General features: G+C 41.0%; 1 protein-coding gene across 1 annotated transcript in view; it reads left to right on the top strand.

Moving 5' to 3' along the window:
• TRPC3 (transient receptor potential cation channel subfamily C member 3) overlaps positions 1–12,266 on the top strand; it is a gene marked incomplete at its 5' end in the record, with an annotated part of 61,174 nt that extends 48,908 nt beyond the window's left edge. The window contains 2 exons of the mRNA XM_081136100.1: positions 7,102–7,177; positions 10,250–12,266. Of these exons, the coding sequence (XP_080992226.1) occupies positions 7,102–7,177; positions 10,250–10,392 (219 nt within the window). The 3' untranslated portion in view covers positions 10,393–12,266. The remainder of the gene's footprint in view (positions 1–7,101; positions 7,178–10,249) is intronic.
• Positions 12,267–14,988: the final 2,722 nt, after the last annotated feature.

The following is a 14,988-nucleotide window of genomic DNA, read 5'->3' as shown; positions in this document are numbered from 1 at the left end:
TTACATAATTTTTCTGTCTCTTTCTTGTTTATTTATTTGAACTTTAGAGTCAGCCTGTCCAGTTTGCGAAATATCCTGTTGGTATTTTTATTGTGATTGTGTTCATCTAAGAACTGACATTTTAAAAATATACTGTCCTGTCTTCTCTTCAAGAACATAACATACCTTTCCAGGTGTTCAGATCTTTGGTGTACTTGGTATCGTTTCAAAGTAGTCCTCCTAATGTTCATATTAAATAGCATTGAGTTTGGTGCATATCACACAAAACCACCAAATACCAGCCACTAAGTGGCGAAAAGAAGATAGAAATTTCTTTCTCACGTTCAAGAAGTCAGGCGGTGGTCGTTCCAGGGCTGGTCCCTACAAGGTCAGGGACCCAGGCCTGTTCTGTCCTGTCACTCTGCCGTGACTGTCTCTCATTCTGACGTGATCTCAGTCTGGCCGAGAAAGCTGTTGGAGCCCCGGCTACTGCTTCTGCATTCCAATATAATTAGAGGGTAATGGGGAAGAAAGATATGCCTCCCTCCTGGAAGGAACTTCTACTAAACTTACACAGATGACTTATCTGCAATGGAAACTGGAAAATCAGGTTTTAATTCCAAGTGGCCTTGTGCCAAGCTGAAAACAACAGCAGCAGCAGCAATAAAACCAGGCCAGCTGATTGTTATTGGCTTATAGTTGACCTGAGGTTGAGGTTTGAATGACCCAGATTTTTTTGTTTATCTTTTAAATCCAATAACTTGCTATGGATTGTTCTGTAGGTAGATCTGTGTGAATTTTTCTGGCGCACAGTCTGGCCGTTCGATCTGCACATTTTAGTCTTCTTTTACCTCTGAATAATTTTCTTGAATTGAATCTTGAGAGATTGTTTCTGTTCCATTATTTGGGGTTTCTGCTTCAAAGATACCAATCAGGTGCCCGCTGGACCTTTGCCTGTCTTCCATACCTACCACTTTTTCCTCTATTCCTTTCGAGTTTTCATCCATTTTCCCTTTTGGTTTCTTTTTTTCTTATACTGTATTTTATCCTGTCTGCCTTCGTGCAGGCTGCTACTAATATACCTTTCATTTCTGTGTTGATTTTATTTTTTTCCGTCTTGAAAATTTTCAGCTTATATATATAATTTTTATCTCACTGAGTACTTCTGGCAAATAATGACATTTCTTTATAACGTCTCCTTCAACCCTGTATCCTAAGCTTCTGTAGACTTTGTATTGCAAGGTCAAGGGACATTCTCAGCCACGAGTGTCTGCTCTTAACGTTTCCCCACACCCCCAGTTGACCTTTTCATATGACCTTTCTAAAAGAGGGTAAGGATGCCACTAAGTTCCGTTAAAGGAGTTTGTGGGGTGTGTGGTTTTTTTTCCTGTTTATCATTCTCCATGTTGCTTTTGAGTAATTTAGAAGAGAAATTCCCAAATTCACTGTCAAACTCAAACTTCTTGTGCTGAAAATTGTTATGCTTCTAAATGAGATGATCCTTGCTAAATGCCTGGAGACTCCAGAATCCTGTACATTTAATATTGTATAAGGAGAAGGATCCCCTAGGCCTGTGGTGTAATCTTCTGTGCCTCCCAGAAAGTGATAGTAGAAAAAGAGAAGCTCTGAGGGAAAAAAGTCTCAATCAGCTCTACACACACCAAGCAAGCTTGACATAAAGGTCTTGATAATATTTAGATAAAATCTCTTTATAATGGACTCCATGAGTGATAACAAGAGTGGGTTTAGTTGTTACGGGTTTTTAATGCAGTGTGATTATAATAGATGACTTACCTTAAGGAAATTCCAGATCTTAATCTGCCAAATGGGGATTTTTCCTTTAAAGTGGCCACTTTTGGGATATACCAATTCTAATGTTGCTGCCACAATTCAGAGCATTTCTGGAGCATCTCTAAAGAATTACCTAGTACAATGGAAATGGCTAACCTCTGCCCCTTGTTAGAGCTGCAGGGCATTTTGGAATTCACATGAGTTGTCTTTCCAACATGAACTAAGGGATGGACTGTTTCCAGGTAATGCCACAAGTGGGGAACCTGATTTCAGTCCAACATGCGGTGTCTTCTTGCCTCGTAGAAAGGCTCAAATTTGGTGGATGAGTATATTTAAGCTGTAAATAAGGTGGAAATTTTTGTGGGACACCTGGAAAGTCGAAAACACATCTAATTTTGAAGAGTAAAAACGTCAGCTTGTAACCATAATTTTCCCTGCAGCTTAAAGATGAAATGGAGATAAGTATGCCTTCCTGTTTTCCCTTCAAGGAGGGGCTGAAATATGAGAGACTTTGTTCAGGGTGCTTCTAGAGAGCCTGAATTTTTAAAATATTTTCTTTTATTATTATTATCTGTCCTGGCCATAAATGTTAGTTTCCATAGACTTTTTCTAGCATGGTTTCAGATAATATTACATAAACATTTTAGAAAGATTGCGCTAGGGAGTGTAGATATGTTAGTCTTCAAGTTTTATCTTTACAAGTACTACTAACAAGAGCTAACCTTTTCTAAGAAGGAACCATTGCTTTTACATGCATTTGATTATTTAATCTGCACAACTTATGAATTGAGTTTTATTACCCCCATTAAATAGATTAGAAAATGGAAGCTTTAAGAGTTTAAACAACTTCTGTTCACTCAGCTAGAAAATAAAGGCCTGTATTCAGCAAGAGGCCAAAGGGCAGGCATCTTTTCACCTGAGTTAGCTGTAGGTTGTAGTTGCTTCCTCGTATTGTTCTCTTCTGCCCTAACAGTGACCAAATTTCTGTGTCCTCTGTGTGGCAGGCACCAAAGGGCTGCCTCTCTGGCTGGGCAGGGGCGTGTTTAAGGCTTTGAAAGGCTCGGTGGGCTGCTTGCCTTCTGCCCAGCTCCCTGACCTGGAAGCCTGGCTCTGACTGGAGGTGGATCCAGTTGTCCCTTTTCCATAAGGATAGCCATTGTCCCAGTCCCATCTATTGAATAGACTATCCCTTCCCACTGATGTGTATTACTGCCTTGTGTGCAACATGGTGGAAATTTATGTTTGTCAGATAATGAAAACAGGCTGATCTGATGGCTGTTTCTTCTTATCTTGGTTCTTTCTCTCTCTGACAATTGCCAGAAGCAGGTCAGCAAGTCTGCTGGAATAGGCATTTGATTGGGAGCAGGATGCCTGGCTCTCTTTGTTTAGGCAACCCTAATCTTCATGAGTGATTGCCTTGAATTTCCCCCTTCCCTTGGCTTGGCAGGGGGTGGGGGGCACCCCCTCCTTCCCATGCAGGGAAGGGAGAGAATAACCTCTCTCCCCCCAAAACTCATGGTCCCTCCCATGTCTCAGTCTTTTTCCTCATGGGGGTGGTGAGTTCACTGCTGATCTAGTGATTGTCACTAAGGCCTGAGGGGAGGTGACTGGCCCCAACTGCTAGCAGCAACTTGTCTTAGACCATGGGGTAGTTAGCAACCTTTGTCATCATCAGTTTTGGGTTTACCAACAATTCCAGGACAATAGGAAAAATCCCATTTGAAATAAAGTTACATTTCTTAGGTTTCCCCTTCTTGTATAAAAGGTTTAAATTGTCTTAATATAGTCAGGTTGATCTATCTTTTCCGGATGGTTTACCCTTTCTATTAGCCTTTTCAAGAAATATTTCCTATTCCTTTAAAAGTTTTTGCTTGTCACATTTAGGTCTGTTGTCCATTTGCACACACACCCTCCGTTTTTTGTGTATGGTGTGAGGTAGAGATCTAAATTTAACTTTCCCTCAGGGATAGTCCATTGTCTTAGCACTATTTGTTGAACATAGTCTCTTCTTCAAGATACCTTAACTGATACACATTTCTTTCTATAGGAATCTGCCTTCACTGTCCCCTAAACTTAATTATATCCCTGATATGTTCACCCATCATAGGGAATTGTTCCAGTGAAGTTGCACTGGAGTAGGGACTGTGTTCATTGTTGCATCCCAAGTAGTTGGTTCACTACCTGGCACAGAATTGGCTTCCAATAAATATTTGGTCCATGAATGAGTTCAGGCTAATATCCACCCAGCCATGAACCTGTCCTGAGGTCTGGATTCCACAGAATTCAACTGGTTTTATGTTTTACTGTGACTGCTAAGGTGGGGTTTTCCCTTTCCATAGCATGAGTGCCTCCTGATCTGTCATCATTCTCTGAGACAGACCTTTCGGATCATCCCAGATCCTTTTACTTGGCCTTGGCATCTGATGCGTCACTTAGGTTCATGATTTCTACTTCCTTAAAACAGGTATATTTTTCATTCTCACTATACAGTAGCCCCTCCTCATCTGTGGTTTCACTTTCTGAAGTTTCAGTTACCTGCCATCAACTCCAGTCCAAAAATATTATATGTAAAATTCCAGAAATAAACAATTTATAAATTGAACCATGTGTGTTCCGAGTAACACAATGAACTCTCTTGCCATTTTCCTCCATCCCACCCAGGACATGAGTCATCCCTTTGTCCAGCATAGATGTCCTCACCGGTTAGTCACTTAGTAGGCGCCACAGTTGTCAGATGGACTGTCCAGGTATCACAGTGTTTATCTTCAAGTCACCCTGATTTTACTTCATATCGGCCCCAAAGTGCAAGAGTAGCGATGCTGGCGATCGGGATGTGACAGAGAGAAGCCGTGACGTGCTTCCTTGAAGGGAAAAAGTGGAAGTTTTCCACTTAGTAAGGAAAGAAAAAAAAGCATATGCTGAGGTTGCTAAGGTCCATGGTAAGAATGAGTCTTCTCTCTGTGACATTGCCTCATTTTTAAATTAAACTTTATTTTAGGTTTCTATGCATGGGAAAAACCAGTGCATATACCGTTTAGCACTATTCCAGTTTCAGGCATCCACTGGGAGGTCTTGGAAGCAATCCCCCACGGGTAAGGGGGGACTATTGTGTCTTTTAGTTTAGGCCATTTTTTCCTTTCCTCTATTATCTTTTTGTGATGTTTGATATATGCAGAAGAATATGTGTAACATAATAAATCATGAGGTATAATTACCTGTGCCTTCTACCTGGGAAGAACCTTGTCTGCCCATCACCTCTACAGTAGGCTCTCTCCCTGGCCCACACCCTTGCCTCCCGGTAATTCTAGCCTGAAGTTTGGGTTTCTCAGCCTCTCACTTTGGATTTCTTTTCAAATAAAGGCTTATTGCTTATATAGATAATCCTAAAAATGCATTAGGTAGGCTGACTTCTTACTGAGCTTTATAAAGATGATTTCCTACTTTGTGAATTCAGTTTGAATTTTCCATTCAATGTTTATGCTTCTAAGATTCATCTATATTGTTGTGAGTAGCTATGGCTCATTAATTTCGTTAGTGAACACAATGACATTATATTGTGCAGCTTACCATGATTTGTCTAGTCTCCTGTTGATACTTGTTTAGGTTGTTTTCAGGGTGTTTTTGCTCGTTTGTTTTTTGCTATTTGGGACAAGATTGCTGTAAACACTGTTTATGTCTCTCGGTCCACACACACACATGAAGTTCCTCTTGGTGCTAGACCAAGGAGTGGACTTTCAATGGGAGGACATGCAAATGTTCAACTCTAAAAGAAAATTCCAGATTGTTTTTCAGAGTGGCCTATTTATGCTCATGCCACTAAAGCAGTGATTTTCAGCCATTGTACCTAAGGCAAGAGTTGTTAAAACAGGCAATACCTGACGAGTCAGGGACGCTGATCTCTTCTCCCTTAGATTGTCAAATTAAAAAATGACAACAGCCAACACAACCGTAGTTGTCCATGTGGATAAATCAAAGTTGTACCTATTTTTTTTTTGGTCAGATTGGCAAAAAAATGTAATACATTTTTTGGTGCGCCACAGAATTTTAGTAATTAGTTTATGTGCCGTGAGATAGAAAAGGTTGAAAACGGCTGCACTGAAGTGTAAAATCCCATTGACCCCTATCCTTTCCAACGTTTGCCATTATAAGATTTATTATTTTTCTCTTTTTTAAATGTAAAATTGTATCTCCTGTTGATTGTAATTTGTATTTTCCCATGAAAAGAGTTGAGGATTGTTTTATATGCTTATGGACCGTTCATGGTTCCTTTTCTGTGAAATGTCTTGTCTTTGCTCATTTGTCCACTGGGTTGTTTTTCATATTGAATTAAAATTCTTCATAGATTTTGGATCCAAGTTTATTATCAGTTACAAGTACTGCAGATATTTCCTCCAGCTTGTGGCTTGCCTTTCCACTTTCTTCATGGCGTCTTCATGGCAGAAATTTTAATTGTAACAAAGTTGAGGTTATCAATCTTCTCTGTTGTAATTAGAATTTGTATCTTGCTAGAAAAGATACAGCTCTACACTGGATTCATAAACATATTCACCTATACTGTCCTTTACTGAATTTAAAAGCTTTGTCTTTCCCATTTAAGATGCATGTGGAATTAATTTTTGTGTGCATGGTATGAAGTAGGGCTCCAGTGTAATTTTTTCCATATGGATAAACAATTATCCCTTAAGAGCATATATTTAGATTGAATGTATTTGTATTATATCTTGTTACAAAAGGAAAAGTTACAACGTAATAGAATATATAGTATTTAGAAAAACATAAAACACAATGCCTGTAGTAATTAGTATATATGCAAAATTTAAAGAAAAGGTATTGGAAGGACATCCACCAAAATAACAACAGAGCTTCTCTTTGGATGGTGGGATGATTGATAACTTTGTTTTTTTAATTTTTTGTTTTTCTCTGTATTTTCCAAATTCTCTCTACTGAGTGTAGATTCGGTTTTGTTTTGTTTTTGTTGTTTTTTTAAACAAGAATGAGAAATAAGGTAGGTAGATGACAGTGTAGTGTCAACACACCTCAAAGAGAAATCATGTTGGAAAGAGAAACCACGAATTGAAATCTTCCAGCTCACCCTTTTTCAGCAGCTTCCCCTGTTCCCGGGGGTGGGGTGGGTGTTTGTGAATTATGCCGTTAGGCTCAGTAGAGGGTGGAAAGGGTCAAGCGCCAAGACCTGGGTGGCTCTTCCGTCAGTGGTTCTGTGCACTTCCTCTGCCCCCAGCTGTCGCTTTACAGGCATGTCAGACTCTGAGGAGACTAGGACCCAGGTCACGTGCATCGTTGGTGACGGAGTCATTTCTTCTTTTCCAACAGCAGATCATGAAAAGGCTGATAAAGCGCTACGTTTTGAAAGCACAAGTAGACAAAGAGAATGATGAAGTGAATGAAGGTAAGCGTCCCCAGGTCAAGAGAGGGCCTCGCCCTGGCCGGTCTGCTCAGTGGTTAGAGCATCGGCCTGCGGACGGAAGGGTTCCGGGTTCGATTCCGGCCGGGGGCATGCACCTCGGTTGCAGGCTCGGCCCTGCCTTAGTCGGGGCCCGTGCGGGAGGCAACGGGTGGGTGTGTCTCTCTCACCTCGATGTTTCTCTCTCTCCCTCTCCCTTCCGCTGTCCCTGAAAAGCAGTGGAGGGAATATCCTCAGATGAAGGTTAAAACACACACAAAAAAACAAGAAACACCCTTGTACAAGGAACGTAATGACCTTGGAAAAACTTCACATTGAAGGATACTTTAAAAATCCAATCTCTGGTGACAGTTTGGGTCCCTCCAAGATGGACAGGAGACTCTTATGTTACATTTCTAAAATTCTTTTTTTAAAATGTCACAATCAGCGACAATTTCTCTCTCCTCACAATGCCCTGATTCTTAGAATGGGAAGTCTGCCGTGTTTCCTTTTAATTCCCTAACATATAAGATAGTCAGGAGTTCTAGTGAGTTCACATGAGAGTCAACAGTCTTCCAGTGATGCAGGTAAAATGATGGGGGGCTCAGACAGAATCCACACTTCAGAAAAATGTTTATTTTGTTGTCCAGGAAGAAATCTCTAACCGATTTTCCCCACCTGTTTTTTCTCTTGCCTTTCGTGTTTCTCCTTGGCTCCTTACTTAAACATGCCTATTTTTCCAGGTAAATCCTAGGCAGGGCTTCTGTGTGAACTATAAAAGTTTTTCATCAAATGCTGGGGCGTAGGCCAACGCACCAGCCAGAGTTGAAAAGAAATCAACCTGGAGAAATAAGTTGAAAACCACAGTTTATAACACCAGTGAGATGCCACTAGACCTGCCTCACTGATAAGAGAAAAAAGAGCTCAACTCGACCAAACCGTTGCTGAGCTTTGAAGCCAGTACTTGATTAGGGCAAGGGGGCCCTTGCAAATCTGAGCCAATCCAATCAATGGCATGTGTTTGTAGAAGAGAAATCTATAAATATGTGAATGAGAAACCAGCAAAAATCCAACCATGGGGACCCCGAAACAGTCTGAAGGAGACCGGAGTGGAATGGGGCTGTAGATTAGCAAGCGGAACCCCCGTCAGTGGTGCCGTAACTCCCTGAAAACAAAACAGCAGCTAAGTGGCGGGACAGCGTCAAAAACCAGGAGGCCTCTCCCCAGCCTGCGCAAAAGAGGAAAACGAATGAGTGAGGATTGGCATTTTGAACAGAGTTCTGAGAAAGTATATCCTATATCTGAACCTCCTCATTTAATAAATGAAGGTGAAGTCCAGAGGTGGGGTGATTTGTGTTTCCTGAACTGGCAGGATGGACACAGCCCTTAGCGCCCAGTCCCCCGTCATCAGGAGCCAGGGAGAAGGAGGTGGCGGCAGGGAGGCGAGCGGGGCCCTTGGGTCGCCTGAGTGGTGTGAGAATCCCTTTCTGCCACCAAGGACAGGCTGTGTGGGATTTGGTTTCAAATTAGATCCCTTTGCTCCCTCTGTGCTGCCAAATGCAAAGGGAAAAACCACTTCTTTTTTTTTTTTTTTTGCTACAAAGGAACCTGAACATGTTTTGTGTGTGTTCTTGAGGAAGAGTTAGAATTCCTTAAAATGAAAAGGTTCTTTCATATAATTAGAGAATGTAGAAATGATACTCAAAAGGCACCATAAAGATACCAGGAAATGTGAAAGGTGTATTTTACATGCGGTTCTCGTAAAAAGCTGTTCAAGTGCCAGTGATTTGAGGAATCATTTCTTGGATTTGAGATAAGTTCCTGCTTCAAAGTTCACCTTTCAAGGTCAGGGCCTTATCTAAATTACCATCACTTGCAAGAGAATCCAGTTTTTTTAAAAAATATATCTTTATTGATTTCAAAGAGAGGAAGGGAGACGGAGGAGGAGAGGGGGGAAGAGAGACAAACATCAATGGTGAGTCACTGATCGGCTGCCTCTCGCACACCCGACTGGGGATGGAGCCCGCAACCCGGGCATGTGCCCTGACCGGGAATCGAGCCACAATCTCCTGGATCCTAGGTCGATGCTCAACCTCTGAGCCCCGCCAGGCTGGGCAAGAATCCAGTTTTTAATTGCGGTCTGCATATGCTCAAAATACTGCCAAGCTGAGTTATGGGAATAGTTGTGTTTTAATAGCCTCCTATGGAGACTCCTGTGATGTCCATACAGCCAGTGGTATCACCTCGAAACTGCTCGATTCGCATTGCTTGTACCCCCTTATGTGCCCGTCCTCCGTGGGGCACAGATTAATTTGTTCCTTGCCTCCACACCCGTTACCCTTGCCTTCCCTAGTAAACACACTCTTTTTCCTTCGCTTCCCTTCCTTCAAACTTGCCCTAAATCTACTTCTTCCATGTATTTGCCTGTTTAATAGATTGATTCATGGTTAGTAAAGTTTTGTTTTGCTAGGATTCCCTTCCATATTAGCAATGGGAGAGGATCTGTGTGGGTGCTACCTACATGGCTGAGGGGACCCAAAGGACTTCCTGTAGACAGAGAGGAGGTCCCCTGCTTATAGATTAGTTAACAGAGAGGTCACCCTGTGTTAAAAGTTGGCTGAGCCACATAACAGTACTTGAACTGAGTTTTGCTATTAAAAGCATAGTTGTACTACTTTTATAGCTTTTTATAAAGGTCATTATATATATTTTAAAAATATGTTTTTTTTTATTTCAGAGAGAGGAGAGGGAGAGAGAGAGAGAGAAACATCATTGATCGGCTGCCTCCTGCACGCCCCCTGCTGGGGATTGAGCCTGCAACCTGGGCATGTGCCCTGACCGGGAATTGAACTGTGACCTCCTGGTTCATGGGTCAATGCTCAGCCACTGAGCCACACCGGCTGGGCAAGGTCATTATATTTTTAAACAGATATTTATTAATCATTTTAAAGGAAAAAATCTACCTTGGCAATGTTATGAAGCAAATGTATTTATATCGTATGAATTTCACTCTCTGTTCTTTTCTAAATCCAAAGAGCAAATTACCAATTTTGTGTGTGTTTTATACAAATACTTTAGGTGAATTAAAAGAAATCAAGCAAGATATCTCCAGTCTTCGTTATGAACTTTTGGAGGACAAGAGCCAAGCGACCGAGGAACTCGCCGTCCTAATTCATAAGCTCAGTGAGAAGCTGAGCCCCAGCGCGCCGAGATGTGAATGACGTGGTGGCCTGGACTGCGGCTCGGACTGTAGCACAGATGTGGGCAATAATATTTCTAAGTGTGAAGTACTTGAAAACCATGGTGTACATTTTTAGTATTAACTACCTTTATTATGTGAATGTTTAAAAGTTAGGTCTTAATGATTTTACTGTTTTATCACATGCAAACGGTCTTTATTTTAATTGTCTGCCTTGAAATTACAATGACACGCCATTGTATTTAAAGGACAATTACTGCCATTTTTGTCCATTTTAGAATGAACTTTACTACATCTTTGCACTATCTGTTGGCCTCCAAGAGACTGTAAGTAAGCTCCTTGGGGACAGGGACCATGTCTTACTCATTTTTATGTCTCCAGCATCTAGGACAGTGCCTGGTACAAAGTAGGTGCTCAGTAAATGTTGCTGAAACCACCCAAACTGAACTGCCAACAAAATACAAGTACAAATAAAAAGGCCATCACTACGTAGCACACCTTCTCTTGTCCAAGTGCTAAAGGGGTTTTTTTAAAAACTGAAACTGTGCCGGCCAGCATGGCTCAGTGGTTGAGCATCACCCTATGATACAGGAGATCACCGTTTGATTCCCAGTCCGGGCACATGCCTGGGTTTTGGGCTCGATCCCCAGTAGGGGGCATGCAGGAGGCAGCCGATCAATGACTCTCTCATCATTGATGTTTCTCTCCTTCCTCTCCCTTCCTCTCTGTCTAAAAAAAACAATAAAAACTTTTTTTTTAAATTGAAACTAAAGACATTTTATAAGCAGCCATGACTTGGTCAGATTTTCTTAGAATTTTTGGCATCACTGATAATCCTAGAACCTTTGAGCCCCGAAGGAAGAATTTAACAATGAAGTGGGTCAATAGAAAATGTAGTTATGTTAATACATATTTAAGTTTCATAGAATTGTTCAAAGCAACACATTAAAGATTTTTCTAAAGTATATACTGTTCGTTTTTTGTCTTAGATTTTTGTTTTTCAGTCATGTGAATTTAGTCAGTGGGATGGTGGAATTTTTTAAGGGGGTTCTGTAGGGTTGTTATTGTGTTATTACCTTCTGATTTCTGCCTCTGATGCTTTAATGCTAAAGGTCTGGACCACTGACTTCCTCTCTTGCCCACTTGCTCCTTTCTGAGTTTTGGAGGACATGCTTATGCGAAGGAAGAGGGCAGAGCAGTGGCTGTGCACCTGGAGAGGTGTGTCCCAGTGTCACCAGGTGGGTTTCACTTCCCCTCGAGGTTTCATTCTTCTTGCCCTGGCTTACAGTGATTGACATCCTGTTTCTGATCAAAGCATTTCAGTTACCCTTGCTACACAAAACAGATTGTGATGTATCTGTACTTGGCTTATTATGTGACTGAGCTGAATGCTGGTAACGTCTACCACGCCTCATGACATTAATAGGAAAGGAAATACAGGCTAGTAAGTTCCCTTGTCTCTTCACAGACCATAAAACACTCAAAGTATTTTCTTTTTATCAGGTAGGTTTAAATGTCTCATAGAGTTATGTTTAACTTCCTAGTCTCTTCAGGCTGCTCCCATCAACTCTTAGAAGAACACAAATCGTGATCACACCTCAAAAGTAGTCTTATAGGCCCTAACCACCAGTTAAATACATGACACTTTAAAAATCATTACTCTCATGCATTAAATGGAACTACATAAAACTCTTTAAAGAAGATTTCTTAATTTCTACTTCTTGGGACTTAAAACAATTAAATTAAGAAAAGAACTTTATACATTTTTGCTACCATTGTAGACTATTTCATTAACTTTTGTGCTATTCTAATAGTACTTTGTCTTAAATGTTTTTCAGACTTTATGTATTTTATGCTATGCCTCAGAACTGAATAAAATATTGAATTTTTTCATTGTTATATGTTACTGTACTATATTACAACAGGAAAGATATGGAGTTTACATAACAGACAATTCTCTCAGTCTTACAGTATTGTCTAGGATTCCAAGTGTGGATGTTTTTGAATGGAATATTTAGTAATATTCCTGATTGGGAGTTGGGGAAATGTTGAATGGAAACGTGTCAGATCCAGCTGGAGATACTCACCCTAGGATCCCTTGAGTCTTGAATAAAGATACGGCTCACAGCATTTTTTTTTTTTTTTTTTTTTTTTAAGTCCATGCCTCCCACAATTGTAGAACTCTCAAAACAGATCAGACAACTTCCTTTCTGTTGTGGGCTGCATTGTGTCCCCTGCCCAAATTCATATGTTAAAATCCTAACCCCAGGGCCTCAGAACGTGACTGTAGTTGGAGATGGGGCTTTAAGAGATAATTAAATTAAAATGAAGTCATTAGAGTGGAGCTTAATCTGATATGACAGGTGTCATCGGAAGAGGAGGTTAGGGCACAGACACAAAGGGAAGACTGTGTGAGGACACAGGTTGAAGATGGCCAAGGAGAGATGCCTCAGGAGATTGGTTTGGTTCCCTGCTGACACCTTGATTTTCTACTGCTGGCCAGTGAGATCCTGTAAGAAACTAAATTTGTTGTGTGAGCCACCCAGCTGGTAGTACTTTGTTTTGGTGGCCCTGTCTCTCTAATACACCATCCAACCCCCTAAACTCTACACAATTCTATGCAATTCTGTTTCACCCTTTTCTCTGTGGCTGTTTTTTCAGTTTACTTCTAAAGTTTATCTGTATTTTTATTGAGTCTAAATTAACACATATCTCCCCAAGTTGCTACACAGCTAACCCATCTCAAAGCATATTATTTTAATTTGGTTATTTTAGCCTCAGAAAAAAAATTGTCTGGAACACCTTGGAATTTGGGCAAAACCTCAGATCCTTCTGTTGCAAGTAATTTATCTTCCAAAGAAGCAACTCTTTTCAGGGGTTTAATTCCTGATTCACAGTCAGTTGCGAAGTCTTCCCTAGTAGACCACATAAACCAGGAAAGGGACAGTACCTGCAGCACTTCTGTGGGCAGAGCACACTGTGTGGCCAAAGGGTGGGCTGGTGGACAGGAGTCAAGGAATGTCAGCTCTAGGTCAGATCCTGGGTCACCATAGGTCAGCAGTAGGCTGAGGGCCCCTGAGGCCTTTTCAGGGGGTCTGTGATTTTGAAACTGTTTTTATAACACTAAAACGTTATTTGCCTTTTTCACTGATGGTACAAAAGCCATGGAGGTTAATACTGCTGGCACTTAAGCATGAATCAAAGCAGTGGCTTCAAACTGTAGCAGTAGCCTCTGTATTCTTCACACCCACATTGGCAGGGAACAAAAGTTTCATGTAAAAATGTTCATTATGAAGCAGTAAAAGTTGTTCATTTTAAGTCTTCACTCCTTGAGGATCTTTTTAACTATGCTGGGTGATGATATGGGAAGAATGCATAGTGCATTTCTACTAAATACCAAACTACATTAGTTGTCTCAAGGAAAAGCACTGGTGTGATTATATTTGGGTTGCTAGCTGAACTCATTGCTTTTTTAAATGGAACACTTTTTTTTTTTTTTGAAAGCACAATGAACAAATTATGATTATTCAGACTTGGATATTTGGCATGCACTTTCTTGTGAATTGAAGAAGGGAACCTGTTACTTTAAGGAAAACAGTTGACATTTGTTACCAATGCTTGAAATTCAAGCCTTTACCCACAAATTAGAGTTTTGCTAAATTTGTATCCACCGTCTGAGCTGTGTATCCACAGCTTTCCAATACTTAAAATCTTTTCTGATGAAATCTGTAGTGATATTAACAAATAGGATTTGGGGATGTTGTATGATGAAGCCACATTCAACACTGCAACCAACTTTGGACCAAATTTTCTTCATATACTTAAAAAAAATCCACCCACACATATACCAATAGGTTGAATGCACAAGTAGAGTTGGGACTCCTATTTACTATCCCAGTGGACAGTAAACAGATTTGTAAATAGCACTAATCTTTCTATGTTTATTTTGGAAAATATTGTTTTTCATTAAAATATTTAATTTTACTTTTAACATTTAAAATATATACATTGATTTCAGAGAGAGGAAAGGAGAAGGAGAGAGAGATAGAAACATCAATGATGAGTCATTTATCGGCTGCCTCCTGCACGCCCCCGACTGGGGATAGAGCCCACAACCCTGGCATGTGCCCTGGCTGGGAATCGAACTCGATCGCCTGGATCCTAGGTCGACACTCAACCGCTGTGCCACGCCCGGCCGGGCTACTTTTAACATTTTAAAATTTTCAGTTCTAATTTCTAATACGGTAAATATCAATAGATAACTCATATAAACAAAAGGTATGTAGGGTCCTCAAAAGTTTGTAAAAATATTGTGAAGAGATCCAAAGGCCAAAAGTTTGAGAACTGCTGATATAAGCTAATAACGGTGGAACTTAATTCGTTGAGGGGTCCTTCCCGATGTCAGAGAAACAGGTCCGAGCGTACACATCTTCACATCCACCCTTTTCATCCAGAGAGACTTAGAAGTGCGCCTCGGGCGGCGCTGGGGGCGGAGCCAAGACTGCGTCTGCGGTCTCCCTGGAAACCACCCCTCCGGCGCTCAGCCCCTCTCCTCCTCTGATTGGACCAGCTCGGGAGAGGGGCGGAGCTTCCCTTTGGTCCTTGGTCTCCCTCACGT

This window comes from Miniopterus schreibersii (assembly GCF_964146895.1).
Source record: "Miniopterus schreibersii genome assembly, chromosome: 4".
Lineage (NCBI taxonomy): Eukaryota > Metazoa > Chordata > Mammalia > Chiroptera > Miniopteridae > Miniopterus > Miniopterus schreibersii.
This window is presented reverse-complemented; position numbering and strand designations above follow the sequence as displayed.